The 21,387-nt window shown below is 46.5% G+C and overlaps 1 protein-coding gene across 1 annotated transcript in view; it reads right to left on the bottom strand.

Annotated features, from left to right (window-relative positions):
- The window catches only part of LOC135183276 (plasminogen-like), a 37,702-nt gene extending 22,459 nt beyond the window's left edge, over window positions 1-15,243 (bottom strand). The window contains exons 1-5 of the mRNA XM_064158193.1: window positions 15,195-15,243; window positions 8,821-8,956; window positions 3,723-3,829; window positions 2,279-2,393; window positions 821-960 (exon numbers count right to left, since the gene is read on the bottom strand). Coding sequence (XP_064014263.1) covers window positions 821-960; window positions 2,279-2,393; window positions 3,723-3,829; window positions 8,821-8,956; window positions 15,195-15,243 — 547 coding nt within the window. The remainder of the gene's footprint in view (window positions 1-820; window positions 961-2,278; window positions 2,394-3,722; window positions 3,830-8,820; window positions 8,957-15,194) is intronic.
- Window positions 15,244-21,387: the final 6,144 nt, after the last annotated feature.

Here is a 21,387-nt window from a genome sequence, read left to right as displayed (position 1 = left end):
CCACTCATGCACTCTACTATGTGAGCAAGGCAGAAGGAGGACAAAAGAGACAGAAAGCGCTTGACAAACTGGTCAAGAACCACTCATGCACTCTACTGTGTGAGCAAGGCAGAAGGAGGACGAAAGAGACAGAAAGTGCTTGACAAACTGGTCAAGGACCATTCATGACTTCAATTAGTTGATTATATTTGTAGTATTTCATTAAAGAAAACAACAGCAGGAAAACACACACCTCCTCCCCTAACACTAGAGACTATAGCTCTAAAAAGAGTTGAATTAAAAATACTAAGCTATAATTTAAAACACATGTTACAATGTGAATTCTTGAACACATCTTCCAAAACCAAATGCGTATCCTGACCTGCCACAGGCCGATTACCATGGGTAATAGGGTAAGAAACGGGGCTATGCTTAACATCAGCAAGTTCAAATCCAAATCTGTTTATTGCATTCCAAACATGTGTTTTTATACCTTTCATCAGAAGGCTACAGATTGTACTAAACTGCCATTTGCTGCATGTATTTGCGTGAGAAATTACATACTAATTGGTGTAACCATTCTTCATATTCTCTCAGCAACATGTGTACTGTGTCTAAGCATTCTGTCAGCAGAGAGAAGTGAAAACCACAGGCTCCAGCCTTGCATTTGTTTGTTACACCATTCTCTAAGGTCATTCCAATCTTCTATCCATACTTCTGAGCTTGTGCACTCTCGCCTGTCCGTGGCTTATGTTCCAGTATTTCAATTTCCAATAGCTGGACCACAGTCAGACCATTCTATAAAATCACTACATTTAATATTACTGCATCCAACACTGACCTTCACATTCTGGGATGTTGCAGTAATCAAATCTGGTAGCAGGATCTGTTGTGTAACACCAAGGTCCCTTTCTATCATTATCAGGATTTCTGCAGTAGTTTTCCTCCAGTCCTGCTTCGGGGTATTTTTCAGGTGTGTAACTGGAATAGAATTTAAATGGGATTAGAGAAATAAGTGAAGTGACCCAATTGTTCAGCTGATGACTCTAAAAATGCAATCTTTATCTGAGGACCATTTTGTAGATGCTCTTCATTAGAAGTCTCACTGCTACTGTGTGCTAGTGCTGAAGAGACAAAGGTCCATAGCTATGCACATTGTGAAATGTAGTGCCTCTAGAGGCAGTCATGGCTTCGATACTTGCATTTACTCCAACATTCAATTTCCAGTAATTTTTGTTCAGCTGAGTCACCATTTAGCATGTGGAGAAAAGTCTCCTCTAGAACACATTTCCTGGGAGACGACAATGAGGAGATGTTTGCTGAAATATGAGAGTTCTCAGAAACCTAACTACTGTGCTTTCTCAATAGGAAGTTCATAGAATCATAGAATCAACCAGGTTGGAAGAGACCTCCAACATCATCCAGTCCAACCTATCCCCCAGCCCTAGCCAGTCAACCAGACCTTGGCACTAAGTGCCTCAGCCAGGCTTTGCTTCAACACCTCCAGGGACAGCAACTCCATCACCTCCCTGGGCAGCCCATTCCAATGCCAATCACTCTCTCTGCCAACAACTTCCCCCTACCATCCAGCCTAGAGCTCCCCTGGTACAAATTGAGACTATTTCCCCTGATTCCTGATACAGGCCAGGAACTGAGTGCATGCTCAGCATGTGTGCAGATGACACCAAGCTGTGCACCACAGCCAACTTGCTAGAGGGCAGGGATCCATGCAGAAGGACCTGGACAGGCTAAACAACTCCAGCTCCCTCAGCCTCTCCTCTTAGGGTTTATGTTCCAGGCCCCTCACCAGCTTTGTTGCCCTTCTCTGGACATGCTCCAGCACCTCCAGTTATCCATAAAACAAAGGGGATGGGTTTTTTTTCTCATTAAATACCAGAAATACTGCCCTGTTAATTGTGGATTCACTGATATAATGATGTACCTCTATCTCACCTGCTGCATGTTACACCTTTAGCCAAGGGAAGTTCTTGCCCTGATGAGATTAATGGAAAAGTCTTGTTTCAGCAGAACCAGGTGCTTTTACTCTAAGGTAAGGACCACAACATTTAAATGTAGGTGCCAAGATTGACACTACATCTATTGATCCTATAGCCCCAGCTGCAGGTTTCTGAGTTACATCTGAAGTTAGAGGATTATTTTATTCTAGGGAAGTACAAAAAGTATGTTTAAGGAGACTCTTAGCACCAAACTGCTTATAAGACTACTCAGCACAATTTTGAATTTTGGCAAAGTTCCAGAAAAAAAAAACCCATAGAAGTACATACAAAAAAGGGCTTACTTTGGTTTGTGGGGGGTATCATCACCCCACTTCTGGCAGGGTACACCCTTCTGAGTTTTGGCTTCAGTTCCTCGGTAATCCACGCCATTGCCCTCCTTGCACTCTAGAAGATAAACTGAAGGTATGTGTGCCTCAGTAATCAGCATCATTACAGGATTTTATCAGCTGCAAACTCCACTTTCGTGCTAATATATTTAAGTACATTTGATAGTACTTAGGTTTTCTTCTGCCATCAGAAATAGACAGCTCATGTTGTTAAAAGCTCCTAGTAATCAGGTGTCTAAGGTGGCTTAATTAGCTTTGAAAAGTTCATGTGAAAGTCAAACACTATCAAACCTGAATGCCAGAAATGTGTCATGCAACCCATTTCTTTTGAGATCATGCTCAAAAGTAGATTTAAGTAGTAAAATATGCCTTTAACATATAAATACACAGTATAACAAAAGAGAAACACATTCTCTTCTCATTGCCTCCTATGATGGTATTACAGCTGTACATAATGATTAAAAGAGAGCAACCCAAATTCAACCAAACAAGATAACAGGGCAGAATCAGAGACATATTTTAGCACATAACATTTTATCAGCTTAAGTAGACTCTTTTTTGAAAGTCCATTGTTTCATTAAAGCTCACCACATGATACATGAGGTTTAATTCACTTATGATCATAGAATCATAGAATAGAATCAAATTGAATCAACCAGGTTGGAAGAGACCTCCAAGATCATCCAGTCCAACCTAGCACCCAGCCCTAGCCAATCAACCAGACCATGGCACTAAGTGCCTCAGCCAGGCTTTGCTTCAACACCTCCAGGGACAGCAACTCCACCACCTCCCTGGGCAGCCCATTCCAATGCCAATCACTCTCTCTGCCAACAACTTCCTCCTAACATCCAGCCTAGACCTCCCCTGGTACAAATTGAGACTATTTCCCCTGATTCCTGATACAGGCCAGGAACTGAGTGCATGCTCAGCATGTGTGCAGATGACACCAAGCTGTGCACCACAGTCAACTTGCTAGAGGGCAGGGATCCATGCAGAAGGACCTGGACAGGCTGAAAAGGTGTGCCCAGGCCAACCTCATGACATTCAACAAGGCCAAGTGCAAGCTCCTGCACCTGGGTCAGCACAATCTCAAGCACAGATAGAGGATGAGAATGGAATGGCTGAGATCAGCTCTGAGGGAAAGACCTGGGGGTCTGGATTGATGAAAAGCTGAACATGCTAGGATCGAGGGAGAAGGAATCTAGTACTAATCTGAAGAAAAAGCAAAGCAAACCAAAAACATACCACTGCTATCTGGCAAAAGCAGGTGTTGGTTAAAGGCTGGCTTACCCACTTCATCTGACCCAGTGAAGGCTTAGCCCTCATTTACAACAGAGTTATGCAGGTCTCACTGGAAAGTGTATCTCAGTGAAACAGCATTAAAAAGGCATAGACATACTTCTTTTTTCATAAAGAACTGCATTTGCTCTTCTGAATAGCATTGCTGTTTTGCTGTTCTCAGACAGGGTCAAACACTGTTGGTCTTTACTGGTGAAGAGGAAGGCCCTGTTGAAATGAAAAGAAGAGAGCACTGTAAAGAGCAGTAGTTGAATGTGCACATTAGTGTCCTGAACAACATTTCTAGTATTCAGTTACAATTTGAGCAAGCACTGCACTTCTGCTGTGTGATGCTGGATGATGTCTCCACTTTGGTCACAACAACCACAAGCAGCACTACAAGCTGGGAACAGAGTGGCTGAGAGCAGCCAGGCAGAAAGGGTCCTGGGGGTACTGGTAGATAGTAGGCTGAAGATGAGGCAGCAGTGTGCCCAGGTGGCCAAGAGAGCCAATGGCATCCTGGCCTGCATCAGGAGCAGTGTGGCCAGCAGGACAAGGGAGGTTATTCTGCCCCTGTACTCAGCACTGCTCAGGCCACACCTTGAGTGCTGTGTCCAGTTCTGGGCTCCTCAGTTCAGGAGAGATGTTGAGATGCTGGAAGGTGTCCAGAGAAGGGCAACAAAGCTGGTGAGGGGCCTGGAGCACAGCCCTGTGAGGAGAGGCTGAGGGAGCTGGGGGTGTGCAGCCTGCAGAAGAGGAGGCTCAGGGCAGACCTCATTGCTGTCTGCAGCTACCTGAAGGGAGGCTGTAGCCAGGTGGGGTTGGTCTCTTCTGCCAGGCAACCAACAACAGAAGAAGGGGACACAGCCTCAGGTTGTGGTGGGGGAGGTCTAGGTTGGATGTTAGGAGGAAGTTGTTGGCAGAGAGAGTGATTGGCATTGGAATGGGCTGCCCAGGGAGGTGGTGGAGGCACTGTCCCTGGAGGTGTTGAAAAAAGGACTGGCTGAGGCACTTAGTGCCAAGGTCTGGTTGACTGGCTAGGGCTGGGTGCTAGGTTGAGCAGCCTTTGTCATCCTCCAGAGTAACACCTCATTAAAATAGATCTCATTTTCCATTTGGAGCTAAACCACACAATTATAAAGTGCATTTGAAAAGTCAGAAGACAGCAATGACAGCAGCCCTGCATACAGCCTACCTGGTTCAGACAGGTGTGCTGCAGAAGTGGTAGAACCAAAAATCATCAAGCTTAGAAGAGGAAACCTCTCAGCACCTATGAGGAATGCCTCCCACCAGAGTAGCAGGCATCTCTCCTCAGTTCTCCAGTTGCCTGCTGTACTGCTGAAGGTCTATGACCTCTGAGGCAGGAGCCTGAGCAAAAACCTTTAGTACACACTGGTCATTGTTTTTATGTGGTTTTGAGCCCCTTGGGCCTTGTTAAATGTAAGTTTAGAGTAAGGACTTGGCTGGAAGTAGGGTTTTGCAGAATCACATAGAATCACAAAATGGCAGGGGCTGGAAGGGACCTCCAAGGACTGGTCAGCCCCATGCTGAATTAATTTTACCATAGAATCAACCAGGTTGGAAGAGACCTCCAAGATCATCCAGTCCAACCCCCCTGCAGAGCAGAATCACCTAGACCAGATCATACAGGAATGGGTCCAGGTGGGTTTTGAATGTCATCAGAGAGGAATACTCCACAACTCCCCATGGCAGCCTGTTCCAGTGTTCTGTCACCCTCACAGGGAAAAAAAAACCTCCTCACATTCACTTGAAACTTCCTATGCTTCAGCTTCCACCCACTGGCCCTTCTCCTGTCATTGGGCATCACCCAGCAGAGCCTGGTTCCAGCCTCCTGGCACTCACCCTGCACATATTTATAAACATTAATGAGGTCACCTCTCAGCCTCCTCCTCTCCAAGCTTAAGAGCCCCAGCTCCCTCAGGCTCTCCTTGTAAGAGAGATGTTCCCCTTCCTTAATCATCTTTGTAGCACTGTGCTGGACTCTCTCCAGTGGCTCTATGTCCTTCTTGAACTGGGAGTCCCAGAACTGGACACATTATTCCAGAAGTGGCCTCACCAGGGCAGAGTAGAGGAAAAGGAGAACCTCTCTCAACCTACTAGCCACAGCCCTTCTAATACACCCCCAGAATGGCATTGCCCCTCCTGACCACAACAGCACACTGGTGGTCATGGTCAACCTCCCATCAACTTCTCCATTCACTGCCTTCCAAAGGATCAGTTCCCAGTCCATACTGATCCCTGGGGTTGTTCTTTCCCAGGTGCAAGATTCTACCCTTGCCCTTGTTGAACTTCATTCAGTGTCTTCCTGCCCAACCCTCCAGCCTAAGTCTCACTGAATGGCAGCACAACCCTCCGGTGTGGCAGCCACTCCACCCAGCTTTCTGCCACCAGCAAACTTGCTGACAGTGCACTCCATGCATCCAGGTCATTGATGAATATATTGAACAGAACTGGTCCCAGTACTGAGCCCTCAGGGACTCCACTAGTCACAGGCCTCCAACTGGACTCCATCCCATTGACCACAACTCTCTGACTTCATTTCTTCAACCAATTCACATCCACCTCACTACCTGATTGTGCAGCCCACACTGCCTCAGTTTAGCCAGAAGGATGCTGTGGGAGACATTGTCCAATGCTTTACTGAAATCAAGATAAACCACAGACATCATCAATCCACCTGCTTATGTCTTGATAAGAGGCTATCAGGTTGGGCAAACACGACTGTCCCTTGCTAAAACCATGCTGACTGCTGTGGTGGTAGGCTTGATGGGGCAAACATGGGCTTATCCATGTTGGCTTGCCCACATGTGTTCCCCTGCTCCTCCTGTGCTGGGGGAGGCAACCATGGGAGGGGAGGGCGAAGGCCCTGGCATCACCTAATATGGCCTAGCAAAATGCCTTTCTGATTGGCTAACCTATGTACATTGCCTCACTAGTTGTGGGCTGAATATTGATAAAAGGGATAAGCAGGTAGCACAGGGCTGCTGCCGACTCATTTTGCATCCTGAATTTGCCTGGAGAGGTTACCAGGAACAGGCCCCAGATGTCTGCACACAGTCAGCTTGCATAGCCCCAGCGTGACATCCTGCTGAGACTGCACATGGCAAGACATCCTGCCTGCACCTGAAAGTCTCTTGCTAAGACTAGACCTCCTGGAGATACACAGATCATCCAGAGGAGCCAGGAAACAAGGTCAGAGATTGTCTGCCTCCTTTCCCCAGAAGCCTGGGAAGAATCAAGTCTCAGCAGCTGATGAGACAGAGTTCCCTGAAGGCGTTTGGGCACTGTCTGGGACTGTGGCTAGCCCCTGCAAGTTGGGTAATAGTTTTGTGAGTAAATACTTAGAAGCCTCTTTGTAATTCTCTATTGCCTTCTGCCATAAGCAGAAAGATCTCCTTGAGTCCATCCAGTGGGTGAGAGGTGTATTGACTGCAAGCGGCATTTGAGCACAGGAATCTTCTCTTCCAATTCAATTTGTGTTTATATATTTTGCTGGTTATGACTGGAGCTAGATATTATCCAGAGAATGTTTCCATGACCATGTAAGAACCTGAATATGGTTCAAATGAGTGGTCAGGGGTGGCGAGAGTTCTGAATATCAACACATAATAAACAATATTAATCTGGGGAGAAATATCATCTCGCATTAATCAATGTCCCCTTCATACCAACTACTGGTTTAGAATCATTAAGGTTTAGATGGCCACCTCTTTTCTGAAGTAAATAGTCCCCTGGACTCAGCACTGCTCAGGCCACACCTTGAGTACTGTGTCCAGTTCTGGGCTCCTCAATTCAAGAGAGACGTTGAGGGGCTGGAATGTGTCCAGAGAAGGGCAACAAAGCTGGTGAGGGGCCTGGAGCACAGCCCTATGAGGAGAGGCTGAGGGAGCTGGGGGTGTGCAGCCTGCAGAAGAGGAGGCTCAGGGGTGACCTCGTTGCTGTCTAGAACTACCTGAAGGGACATTGTAGCCAGGTGGGGTTGGTCTCTTCTCCCAGACAACCAGCAATAGAACAAGGGGACACAGTCTCAAGTTGCTGTGGGGTAGGTCTAGGCTGGATGTTGTTAGGAAGTTGTTGTCAGAGAGAGTGATTGGCATTGGAATGGGCTGCCCAGGGAGGTGGTGGAGTCGCTGTCCCTGGAGGTGTTCAAGAGGGGACTGGATGAGGCACTTAGTGCCATGGTCTGGTTGATTGGCCAGGGCTGGGTGCTAGGTTGGACTGGATGATCTTGGAGGTCTCTTCCAACCTGGTTGATTCTATGATTCTATGATCACACAGAAAAAACAAAAGGGTGTATTTACAAGGCAGTAGGTAATGCAATGGAAGTAAGCAATGCCATGATTGATGTCCTAAATATCCAAGCAATTAATTATTATTCTTTATTGCAAGAGGTTTTCTGTTTTCATGTCAGGCTGGTTTACAGTGTGACAAGCTGGACATTAAGATATAATATTTTCCAGGCACAGTTCAATGTAGTTCTCTTAGTTTCTTTGCTTTCACTGCCTCCATCCATACGTCCCAAACGTTCTGTCTCTGCATATATTTTGTTGTAACAGAAAACCTCAGACACAAAGGCTGCTAAGAAATTGTGGTGGTTTGGGTGTCACCTGCCCCCACACACTTTGGGAATCACCCAGACTAGACTCAGCTGGCTCTGGAAATTGAATGAAGCTTTATATTTACAGCTTAGCTCAATATACAAGCAGATAGTTACAGTACATACAGTTATAGACAGAAATAGACAAGGGAAAAGGTAATACAGAAACACAACAGCCCTCCCAGAAACCTGAGTCTCCAGGAGGGGCTCCCAACCCCCCTTCTCCCACCCCTCTGAACCTTACCCCAGTCCCAAGGAAGAATGGAGGTTCAGCCAGGGGGTTAGAAAGCAAAATGGATTAGGACAGAAAAAAAAGGGCAGGAGAGGCTAAAGAAAAATGCAGCTCAGCCAGTTCCCCAGCAGAAGTGCCTTATCTATAATTTGATTCTTATTTCTATACATCTCAGCAAGCCTATGAGTGAGGCAGACATCAGCCTTGTTTTCCTTCCACAACCTGTAATCTAGTCCTTCTTACCAAAACATTCTAGCTAGGCTCAAACTAGCACAGAAATCCCCCCCACAGTTCAGACTACTGATAAATATGGATAACTTTTCCATCATCTGCAACAACAACAAAACAATGTGAGCTACTGGAAATTACCTGCAAATAAATTTATTCTCAGCTTCACATCGCTCTGCACATTCTTCTTTAGTATTTGTCTTATAGATTTGCTTTTTTGGGTTCAGCAGCCAAGCTCCTTCTGTTTTCACATAGCTGTCCAGTACATTTCCTTGCACTAAAAGGAAAAGAGAGAATGAGTTCAAAATATGAATGCTGAAATGAGGGTTTATTGCAAATTGTCATGTTAAATTCTGTGTCACATCGTGGATAAACATTGCCATTTAACTGCTGGAATAATTGGTGTAATGTAAGTTGTGCCAGGGGAGGCATAGGATGGAAGTTAGGAGGAAGTTGTTGGCAGAGAGAGAGATTGGCATTGGAATGGGCTGCCCAGGGAGGTGGTGGAGTTGCTGTCCCTGGAGGTGTTCAGTCAAAGCCTGGCTGAGGCACTTAGTGCCATGGTCTGGTTGATTGGCCAGGGCTGGGTGCTAGGTTGGACTGGATGATCTTGGAGGTCTCTTCCAACCTGGTTGATTCTATGAAAAGAAAAATCTTGCCTATCTAGTAGGGTAGAGCAGAGCATCACTGAAAACATAAGACAGAGAAGTGGCTTCAACCATGTTTTGCATCACTCTGAAAACCATAACAAGTGACAGAAACCTAGAGTGCAAAGCTATGAGAACAGAGAAGGTGACCCAAAGAGGAAAGAAGCAAGGTGCTTCAGAAAGTGTAATGAAAACACTGATCAACCATGCTTTGGAGGAAGTGGTAGTCAAGAAGGACAAGAAACAAGGATTGTTCATTGTGACAGGACTGAGGGGAATGGAGCAAAGCTGGAGGTGGGCGGGTTCAGACTGGTTATGAGGAAGAAGTTGTTGAGCAGGAGAGTGGTGAGAGGCTGGAATGGGTTACCCAGGGAGGTGGTTGAGGCCCCATGGCTGGAGGTGTTTAAGGCCAGGCTGGCTGAGGCTGTGTGCAGCCTGCTCTAGGGTAGGGTGTCCCTGGGCATGGCAGGGGGGTTGGAACTGGCTGCTCCTTGTGGTCCCTTCCAAACCTGACTGACTCTATGATTCTAAAGATTGCTCATTGTTGATATCTGTCCTGCAGAATTCCATCATTTTTTTCCAGCCACTTCACAGCTGCCCCATTTCAAATCCTCTCACAAGAAACAAACCATTCTCAGTCTCTGTGGTAATCACTATGCTCATGTTCAGTTTGTTGTTTTTCATAGGATCAACCAGCTTGGAAGAGACCTCCAAGCTCATCCAGTCCAACCTAGCACCCAGCCCTGGCCAATCAATCAGACCATGGCACTAAGTGCCTCAGCCAGTTTTTTTTTAACACCTCCAGGGACTGTGGCTCCACCACCTCCCCGGGCAGCTCATTTTGTAATAACTGTACTGTGTTGCAGAATGGCTAAAGGAAAATGGACATGACTTAGAGGTGGGCAAGCAGGATGAGTATATGGAACTAAATTAAGGCTGTGCTAGGCCACACTGAAACAAAGGCCACATTGAAGAAACAAAGACATATTGAATAAACAAAGGCAGCATTTAATACAGCTAGCTAGCGAGGCGCTGTCCTTGACGAGTCAGCAGACAACTAAGCGGAGCAGGATACAGCTAACTCTGAATAAGATAAGAAGTAGTTTGCTGCTTGCAGCTGCACGTAGCAAGTAGGTGCACCATGCAAATGGGGTATTTAGGGATTCAGCCATTTAGCTTCTTACATGTATGCATATATTATCTGTAGCACATATAAGCGTGCGTCTACTAAAGTTGTCACTCGCTTCTGATCCACATTGGATTGTGCAGTGTCCTTGCATAGTGAGTTCAGCCCTTCTCTGTGAGATCTGCCTCACCGCAGTACTGAACTTACTTAAGCAAGGCAGCAGAGGCTCCCTTCTGTTGTAAGTCATTAAGCTAGCAGATAAACTCACCTAACAGCTCGAGGCTCCATCTGCAAGTGAAAGATGTAGGATACTAAAAAGCATAGCCATCCCTAGCAGTAAACTCTGAAAACAGAGAGTCCTTCTGATAAAGGCCTTTGACATTTTGTATTTGCTTTTGCTCTTACAGCTATGCAACCTCTCAATCCTTAGGTACAGACTAGAGCACTGTGAGTTTTATGGACTTTCAGCTGCAGTGTCATGGAGTTGCACGAGTCCTGTGATTTTTACAGCTTCTTTATCAGATGAGTATATGACTCTGCTGACAAGGCTACCTGTTCATAGAATCAACCAGCATGGAAGAGACCTCCAAGATCATCCAGCCCAACCTAGCACCCAGCCCTAGCCAGTCAACTAGACCATGGCACTAAGTGCCTCAGCCAGGCTTTGCTTCAACACCTCCAGGCACAGCGACTCCACCACCTCCCTGGGCAGCCCATTCCAATGCCAATCACTCTCTCTGACAACAACTTCCTCCTCACATCCAGCCTAGACCTTCCCTGGCACAGCTTGAGACTGTGTCCCCTTGTTCTGTGGCTGCTTGCCTGGCAGAAAACACCAACCCCACCTGGCTACAGCCTCCCTTCAGGTAGTTGTAGACAGCAATGAGGTCACCCCTGAGTTGGCCTCTGGTCAGTCCTGCTCTGTGCCCTGTTTTTGTGTCTGGCTTTATAAAGTTGCTGAATGAAAGACATACAGAGTATGAACCAGACCCTTAGTTCTTCTTCGTTCCTGACAGCCATGCAAGAGAAAAGGACTTCTTCAGCTTTTACTCAGCCTTTTCTTTCTCAGTCCTAGCCCAATGTCAGCAGGGTAGACAGAGAGTTACCACATGTAGACTATGGATGAGTTTGGCCTTAAAGGTTGTCAGTTAAACATTAGCAGCAATCTTGTTATTGATGCACGAAGGAAAAAAAGAAGTTAAAGGATGAAATGTCCCAAGGATCAGTGCTGGGCCCAGTCCTGTTCAGTATCTTTATTGATGATCTGGACAAGGGGATTGAGTCCAGCATCAGTAAGTTTGCAGATGACACCAAGCTGGGAGCAGGTGTTGATCTGTTGGAAGGTAGGAGAGCCCTGCAGAGGGACCTGGCCAGGCTGGATGGGTGGGCAGAGGCCAATGGGATGAGATTTAACAAGGCCAAGTGCAGGGTTCTGCACTTTGGCCACAACAACCCCAAGCAGCACTACAGGCTGGGGACTGAGTGGCTGAGAGCAGCCAGGAAGAAAAGGACCTGGGGGTACTGATAGAGAGTAGCTGAAGATGAGCCAGCAGTGTGCCCAGGTGGCCAAGAGAGCCAATGGCATCCTGGCCTGGATTAGGAACAGCAGGTCAAGGGAGGTTATTCTGCCCCTGTACTCAGCACTGCTCAGGCCACACCTTGAGTGCTGTGTCCAGTTCTGGGCTCCTCAATTCAAGAGAGATATTAAGATACTGGAATGTGTCCAGAGAAGGGCAACAAAGCTGGTGAGGGGCCTGGAGCACAAACCCTATGAGGAGAGGCTGAGGGAGCTGGGGGTGTGCAGTCTGCAGAAGAGGAGGCTCAGGGCAGAGCTCATTGCTGTCTGCAGCTGCCTGAAGGGTAGGGAGTGGCCTCTTCTGCCAGGCAACCACCAATAGAACAAGGGGACACAGCCTCAAGTTGTGCCAGGGCATATCTAGGCTGGATGTTGTTAGGAAGTTGTTGATAGAGAGAGTGATTGGCATTGGAATGGGCTGCCCAGGGAGGTGGTGGAGTTGCTGTCCCTGGACGTGTTCAGGAAAAGCCTGGATGAGGCACTTAGTGCCATGGTCTGGTTGATTGGATAGAGCTGGGGGATAGGTTGAACTGGATGATGTTGGAGGTCTCTTCCAACCTGCTTGATTCTATTCTATTCTGTTCTAATAATTGCATAATAAAGTGCCAGAACAAAAACAATGCTAAGAAGCAATGAGTTTTGAGGGAAAACATCACACTAGGTTCAGATCCTACCACAGGTAAGCTGCAGTGCGTTCACAAGAACAAGAGTTCCTGTTATGATAGAGCTTCCATGCAACTTTAAGGCTATTCTGTTTGGGCATTTTACAATAACATTTGTCATTATGATTATTGCATTTCATTCTAGAAATATGACAAGGCCATCATTAATTTGGATCATACCAATGTGTCCCCCCCCTTTCTTTTTTTTGATTGTAATTACATAGCAGGGTATAAGCTTTAAAAAATATACACCTTTGTATGCAAGATTAATAAAAATGCAGGGAATTTTCTTGCTTTCTGTGGAACTTTTCAATGTTTGACATATTACTGTCTTACTCAGAACTGCAAATATTTAGAATCACAGAATCAGTCAGGGTTGGAAGGGACCACAAGGAGCAGCCAGTTCCAACCCCCCTGCCATGGGCAGGGACACCCTACCCTAGAGCAGGCTGCACACAGCCTCAGCCAGCCTGGCCTTAAACACCTCCAGCCATGGGGCCTCAACTACCTCCCTGGGCAACCCAGTCCAGCCTCTCACCACTCTCATGCTCAACAACTTCCTCCTCACCTCCACTCTGAATCTCCTCACCTCCAGCTTTGTTCCATTCCCCCCAGTCCTGTCACTCCCTGACAGCCTAAAAAGTCCCTCCCCAGAGTTTGCCTTACGTGCAAGGTGAGCTTGGAGGCTTGGCAAGGAGGGTTAGAAAGCAGAAGGATTAGTTACACAGAAGCAACCCAGGGCACCAACTGCAACAGAGGCACTCACTCAGTGACTCTCCTGTTCTGGATAATCTATGTGTGCCAGTTTGAGCCTAGCTGGAATATTTTAGTGAAAGAAATTAGGTGACAGACTGTGAAAAGGAAACAGTGGTGATGTCTGCTGCACTCATAGGCTTGCTGAGATGGATAAAAACAGGAACACAAACACAGATAGCACAGTTGCAGTGGCTCTCTGTTGCAGCTGGTGTCTGTACTTTTCTCCCTGGCCTGCTTTCTGTGTAACTAATCCTTCTGCTTCCTAACGCCCCTGGCTGACTCTCCAAACTCACCTTGAACATAAGGCAAAGTCTGGGATAAGGTAGAGGGGTGGAAAGCAGGTGGAAGGGTGGTTGGGAGCCCCTCCTGGGGACTCTGGTTTCTGGGAGGGCTGCTGTGTTTCTGTATTACCTTTACCTTGTATGTTTCTCTCTATAGCTGTATAGATTGTAAATACCTGCTTGGATATTGTGCTAAGCTGTAAATACAAAACTTCATTCCTTAACTTCCAGCTCAGCTGAGTCTAGTCTGGGAGATTTCATAAGAGTGGGGGGCAGGTAACACCCATACTGCCACACTATGTTTTGTGTTCTTGTTTTTATCCATCTCAGCAAGCCTATGAGTGCAGCAGACATCACCACTGTTTCCTTTTCACAGCCTATCATCTAATTTCTCTCATTAAAACATTCCAATTAGCTTCAAACTAGCACAGGTGGCTTTGTTTTTCACAATATATTTACTAATTTTTAAGCATTCAAAGCAAGAATCAGAGTATTTGGTAATAACAGAGAAAGGTAATGACCATTGGATGAAAGGCTGATGAGAGCAGACAACTATGTCTTGTATTAAGCCTTTGATAAGATACTTCCCATTACTTCCTTACTCAGACACCAAGGCTGCTGCTCTTATCATATCTCTGATGAACACAACACTGAAGCAACCACAGCTCCCACTTTAGCAGCAACTCTTGCTGGCCAGTAAGTCTCAAACCCACCAAGTGGTAGCACCTTTGTGGCCAGTAAGTCTCAAATCCACCAGCATCCAGCACAGTGGGAGCACAGGAATGCTGAGACTTACCTTCATGGCCAGTAAGTCTCAAATCCAGCAAGTGGTAGCACCTTTGTGGTCACTAAGTCTCAAATCCATCAGCATGCAGCACAGTGGTAGCACAGGAATGCAGAGACTTACTTTCATGGCCAGTAAGTCTCAAATCCACCAGCATCCAGCACAGTGGTAGCACAGAAATGCAGAGACTTACTTTCATGGCCAGTAAGTCTCAAATCCACCAGCATCCAGCACAGTGGTAGCACAGGAATGCAGAGACTTACCTTCGTGGCCAGTAAGTCTCAAATCCACCAGCATCCAGCACAGAGGTAGCACAGGAATGCAGAGACTTACCTTCGTGGCCAGTAAGTCTCAAATCCACCAGCATCCAGCACAGTGGTAGCACAGGAATGCAGAGACTTACCTTCGTGGCCAGTAAGTCTCAAATCCACCAGCATCCAGCACAGTGGTAGCACAGGAATGCAGAGACTTACCTTCGTGGCCAGTAAGTCTCAAATCCACCAGCATCCAGCACAGTGGTAGCACAGGAATGCAGACTTAGCTTCATGGCCAGTAAGTCTCAAATCCACCAGCATCCAGCACAGTGGTAGCACAGGAATGCAGAGACTTACTTTCATCAAATAGAGTTTGCAACCGTTTGCCCCCCATCTCACCTAAGAAAGTGAAAGGCAAAGGACTCTTACCTGAGCTGAGCAAGAAAAGCAAGAGAAAGGCAGCTTTTCGGGGCCCCATTTTGTCCCAGCTGGTGGGTGCTGGAAGTTGTGTGTGTCAGTGCACAAAGTTTTATTGACTCATGCTGGAGTGAGGTAGCATCAAACAAACAAGGTAGGTAGACTAAGTTAATCATTCTCCCATGCTGTGACCCTCTTTGCCATGGCGTGGCCATTCAAACAACCTTGATGGATTACCAAATTGGACTCCATCATTCTTGCTGGATGCTAGGAGATGTGAAGGCACTCTCCTGTTTTGTGGGACATATCTGATTTTCAAATGGTTAGGTCTTTATTAGAGAATATAGAGGAATGATGCTGCAGGAAAGTGTTGGAAATGATGTGTCCAGGTAGAAATTGAATTGCATCAGAAGCTGGAATCCAAATGGAAATCTCTGCTGTGCACACCTGCATTGATTTACAAGGACTAATATGCATTTAATGCCAGGGTAAGCATGATTATCAGATCCAGCTAATACTAACTATGGAAAGCTGTTTAGTTTTACTTCTTTTGTTTTAATTACAGAACTCATTCTCACCCACATTTTCTTGTCCTTTTCCCTTTTTTTCTTCTATTTTGAGCAAGATTTAGAGTTTGAGTTTTATAGCATAACTTCAGGCTTAAGACTCAAAGATAGATGTTTAGTGCTCTTCCTTACCAGACAACCTCACATCGCATGCATAGACTCATCCAGCGAGGGTGCCAGACTTTGCTCATCCATCTGTTATCCTGATTTCAACATCAGCTCACTCTGCATTTCCCAAGAGGCTGTTGCCTTGGAATAGTTGCACTTGAATGCTAGGTCACTGGTGTTTCTTCAGAACAGCTTGTTGAATCCAATGTGCCAGTGACTCACCAAAGGCAGGAGGAGGCTGAATATTGCATGAGGAGGAAAACAGACTTGAACAGGCACTGCTGTGTTATGCACTTCAGTCTTTTGCTATTGAAGGCAAAAAGTGCATAGAATCATGAGTTCCCTCTGAAAAGCAGGGAGACGACTCACATCTTGGTTGTCACACTCACTTTAAGCAGAAATTAGATCATACTGAGGGCTTGGGATAAAGTTAGGGCTTCAGGAACAAATACATGAGAGATTAACTGCCACTTTACAGATCACATTAAAAATCTAGGGCTGATCCTGCTGTATTTTTGTGTCATTTTTCTCCTGTAGGGTGCCAAAACCCTAGGGTGACAAAGCTGGTGAGGGTCCTGGAGCACATCCCTGTGAGGAGAGGCTGAGGGAGCTGGGGGTGTGCAGCCTGCAGAAGAGGAGGCTCAGGGCAGACCTCATTGCTGTCTACAACTGCCTAAAGGGAGGCTGTAGCCAGGTGGGGTTGGTCTCTTCTTCCAGGCAAGCAGCAATAGAAGAAGGGGACACAGTCTCAAGCTGTGGCAGGGGAGGTCTAGGCTGGATGTTAGGAGGAAGTTGTTGTCAGAGAGAGTGATTGGCACTGGAATGGGCTGCCCAGGGAGGTGGTGGAGTCACTGTTCCTGGAGGTGTTGAAGCCAAGCCTGGCTGAGGCACTTAGTGCCATGGTCTGGTTGATTGGCTAGGGCTGGGTGCTAGGTTGGACTGGATGAACTTGGAGGTCTCTTCCAACCTGGTTGATTTTTTGATTCTGTGAAAACCACATTATTTGGTGGTCTTCTGTGCTTGAAGGTGTTTTAATGCAATTTGTGAACATAGCTGTTTCCAAACTATCCTGGACACATTAATACTCCTTCGGCTGCCTGCCTTGGCACAACTTGAGACTGTGTCTCCTTGTTCTGTTGCTGGTAGCCTGGGAGAAGAGACCAACCCCACCTGGCTACAGCCTCCCTTCAGGTAGCTGCAGACAGCAAGTTCTCTTGACACAGCAAGTTCTCTTGAACTGCTGTACACAGCAGCTCTCTTGCCTCCTTCCCATCAGATATTATAAGGCAATATTTTCTTCCTTACTTCAGGCAAAATTAATTTGCTGCACAGTTCTGCCCTCCCTAGCACCTCCAGCACCCTCCCCCATCCTTCTCTATCCCCTGCTGCCACTGAGGCCTCCAGTGGGTTACTGTGTCATGGTACATAGCTGGTCCTTACACTGTCATGCAAAAGCCACACATGTGGGTTTAATGCAGCTGTTTCTTCTACAAAGGAGTATGTTTTAAAGGAGTTTGTCAAACTCTTTGATGAAAGTATGGTTTTAGAGATTTTAATCAGCTCAGGAGCTAAATGTGGTAGCCAAAAGTGTGTTATCATGTGTCCAGAATAGTTTGGGAACATCTGCATGCACTGTGTAAGCAAGCATTGTGTGAACAAGCTGTCTCGTCTTAAAGGTCTGCATGGACTCCTTCGGGTCTATAGCAACTGCCACTCTTAGACCTGAGTCTCAGCCTCGTTGCCTTGAATCTGTTTAAAATGCACCTACTTCAGGGTGGAGGTTCCTAACTCATGTCTGAAAAGGAAAGACAACTTGGAGTTCCATGTCTTTGAAAGATGGCAAAGATAATTTGGGGAAATATTACTCATCTCTCGCTCAAGGAATCTGATCCTGGAAAATCTGACTGTGTGATATTGCCAGCAAGTCACTGTTATAAAACAATGCTCATTCTCTAAGGTTTCCACAGGAAAATGTCAAAACAGAAGTGTCTTTCACCTGCCAGACTGGCATTCTTCCCTGCTGCCTTGTTACCAGGATATGGCATTTCAGGGCATGGTGTTTGAAAGGCTCTCCTGAAAACTTCCAGTTTATCTGCCTGCTTTTGTGTCTTTTCTCCTTTCCTCTTTTCCCCTCTGAAAGGCTCTCCTGAAAACTTTCAGTTCATCTGTCTGCTTTTGTGTCTTTTCTCCTTTCCTCTTTTCCCCTCTGAAAGGCTCTCCTGAAAACTTCCAGTTCATCTGTCTGCTTTTGTGTCTTTTCTCCTTTCCTCTTTTCCCCTCTGAAAGGCTCTCCTGACAACTTTCAGTTCATCTGTCTGCTTTTGTGTCTTTTCTACTTTCCTCTTTTCCTCTCTGAAAAGATCTCTTGAAAACTTTCAGTTCATTTTTCTCCTTTTGTGTCTTTTCTCCTTTCCTCTTTTCCCCTCTGAAAGGCTCTCCTGAAAACTTCCAGTTCATCTGCCTGCTTTTGTGTCTTTTCTCCTTTCCTCTTTTCCCCTCTGAAAGGCTCTCCTGAAAACTTCCAGTTCATTTTTCTCCTTTTGTGTCTTTTCTCCTTTCCTCTTTTCCCCTCTGAAAGGCTCTCCTGAAAACTTTCAGTTCATCTGTCTGCTTTTGTGTCTTTTCTCCTTTCCTCTTTTCTCCTCTGAAAGACTCTCCTGAAAACTTCCAGTTCATCTGTCTGCTTTTGTGTCTTTTCTCCTTTCCTCTTTTCCTCTCTGAAAAGATCTCTTGAAAACTTTCAGTTCATTTTTCTCCTTTTGTGTCTTTTCTCCTTTCCTCTTTTCCCCTCTGAAAGGCTCTCCTGAAAACTTCCAGTTTATCTGCCTGCTTTTGTGTCTTTTCTCCTTTCCTCTTTTCCTCTCTGAAAGGCTCTCCTGAAAACTTTCAGTTCATTTTTCTCCTTTTGTGTCTTTTCTCCTTTCCTCTTTTCCTCTCTGAAAGGCTCTCCTGAAAACTTTCAGTTCATTTTTCTCCTTTTGTGTCTTTTCTCCTTTCCTCTTTCCCCCTCATAGACTCATGCAGTGTCTAAATCTTTCCCTAGTTCTAGTCTTGTGGTGTTTGTTCTGATTTATTTGACCACTGTGAGGTCTGCCATAGGTGGAAGTTTATCAGATCTTATTTCAGAGTCAGAGTACATTAGTTAGCACAATGGTTAAAATATAAACAGTAGTGGAAGGCTTTTTAAATAGAGGCTGACCCTTGAAATTGGGTTTACAGTAAGGTCAGAAAAATCCCCTAGAAAATAAATTGCACACGATGTCAGAACACAGGTCACACCTTATTGAATTCAGTCACATAATTCCCCTCAATTTCAGAGAACAGCCACTCTAGATAGGAGTCATTTGCTAAGAGGAGAAAGGACCAACTCAAGATTCAGTTCCTTGGGAGGAAAAATCTCAGAAGGCAGCTCTAAGGAAGGGCAGAGTTGCAAGACTGCAGCAAACATGAACTAAAGGAGTTCATGAAAGAGCTCCAAAGGGTAATACTATGGCATAGATGCATGGGTAGCTGAGAACCACAAACATATTTTTACTTTCTTTTCAAAGGCAACCAGAACAAATGACAGAAATGAGACTCCTATATTGATTAGTGGTGTGCCCCAAGGGTCAGTGCTGGGCCCAGTCCTGTTCAATATCTTTATTGATGATCTGGAGCAAGGGATTGAGTCCAGCATCAGTAAGTTTGCAGATGACACCAGCTGAGAGCAGCTGTGGATCTGTTGGAAGGTAGGAGAGCCCTGAAGAGGGACCTGGCCAGGCTGGATGGGTGGGCAGAGGCCAATGGGATGAGATTGAACAAGGCCAAGTGCAGGGTTCTACACTTTGGACACAACAACCCCAAGCAGCACTACAGGCTGGGGACTGAGTGGCTGGAAAGCAGCCAGGAGGAAAGGGACCTGGGGGTGCTGGTAGATAGTAGGCTGAAGATGAGGCAGCAGTGTGCCCAGGTGGCCAAGAGAGCCAATGGCATCCTGGCCTGCATCAGGAACAGTGTGGCCAGCAGGACAAGGGAGGTTATTCTGCCCCTGTACTCAGCACTGCTCAGGCCACTCATTGAGTGCTGTGTCCAGTTCTGGGCTCCTCAAGCCAAGAGAGATGTTGAGGTGCTGGAAGGTGTCCAGAGAAGGGCAACAAAGCTGGTGAGGGGCCTGGAGCAGAGCCCTGTGAGGAGAGGCTGAGGGAGCTGGGGGTGTGCAGCCTGCAGAAGAGAAGGCTCAGGGCAGAGCTCATTGCTGTCTACAGCTACCTGAAGGGAGGCTGTAGCCAGGTGGGGTTGGTCTCTTCTGCCAGGCAAGCAGCAACAGAAGAAGGGGACACAGTCTCAAGTTGTGGTGGGGGAGGTCTAGGCTGGATGTTGTTAGGAAGTTTGTGGCAGAGAGAGTGATTGGCATTGGAATGGGCTGCCCAGGGAGGTGGTGGAGCAAAGCCTGGCTGAGGCACTTAGTGCCATGGTCTGGTTGACTGGACAGGGCTGGGTGCTAGGTTGGACTGGATGATCTTGGAGGTCTCTTCCAACCTGGCTGATTCCATGATTCTATGATTTAGAGAGCTAGAAGGAACGTTGAGCAGCAACCCCAGAGGTATAACGTGGACAGCTTCTAGTGGAAGGAATTGCAGTACATAAAGGTGGGAAGGGGTTCAGGGAGGAAAAAGGCAGGCAAGTTAAAGATAAATTCTGTCCTTGTTCTACCCATGAAGCAATAGAGAGGGCAGGAGACCTGGTAGATAAGCTCAGCTCTGCAATTTCTAGCTAGACACCAAAAAATCCAAGGAAAGGAAAGTGGTGATAACAGTATGGAGACACAGAAATGATGCTTTTCCAGTAGGGAAAGTTTTAGCCTTTGAGATGTTAATTTGTTCTGGCTGCTGCCAAATAGAAGAAACCACTGTAATGAAGTCAAACAGACGTATGAGAAACATGCAACAAACACAGCTCTTACCCAAACAGTATCCCTTCTAGGACGGTGTCCTGGATGGCAAACAGGCGTAGTGTCCTGGCTTGCCTCACCCTTCTGCTGATGGGAGAAGCAAGGACAGGTGTAAAACCAAGGCTTGGGCCATTATGACCCCTCCCAAAGTGATAAACAGCTACCCACAGGTGCTTAGGTACTTGTTGGTGTCTTGCCCAAACAAGGGTGAGCAAGCCCTGGGCTCACCCAATATGGTCAGTTTGGCAATGCCATCTGATTGGTGAAGATCTGTGGCCAAAGAGCCTTTGCACTTGGGCAAGGAACAGAAATCGAGCTAGGTTTCAAGCTGTTCTGCTGCTTCTGCCTTGCTGCCTCTGCCTCACTGCTCTTGGACAATGTGTTCTGCTTTGCCTCAGACCAGCATAGCCCTGATGTTTTATGCTTGGACTATCTGGAAAGTGAAGTGCCTCAGGTTTCCCAGGAGAAGGCATTTAAGCACCTCACGACATGGCAAGAAGTGCCACTGCCATGGTGCTCTCTGCACACCTGCAAGAGATTCTGCCTGCACCTCTGCAAACCTCCAAGCCAAGAGGAACCAGGACCAGGTCAGATCCTCTGC

This window comes from Pogoniulus pusillus, chromosome 18 (assembly GCF_015220805.1).
Source record: "Pogoniulus pusillus isolate bPogPus1 chromosome 18, bPogPus1.pri, whole genome shotgun sequence".
NCBI classification, from domain to species: domain Eukaryota; kingdom Metazoa; phylum Chordata; class Aves; order Piciformes; family Lybiidae; genus Pogoniulus; species Pogoniulus pusillus.
This window is presented reverse-complemented; position numbering and strand designations above follow the sequence as displayed.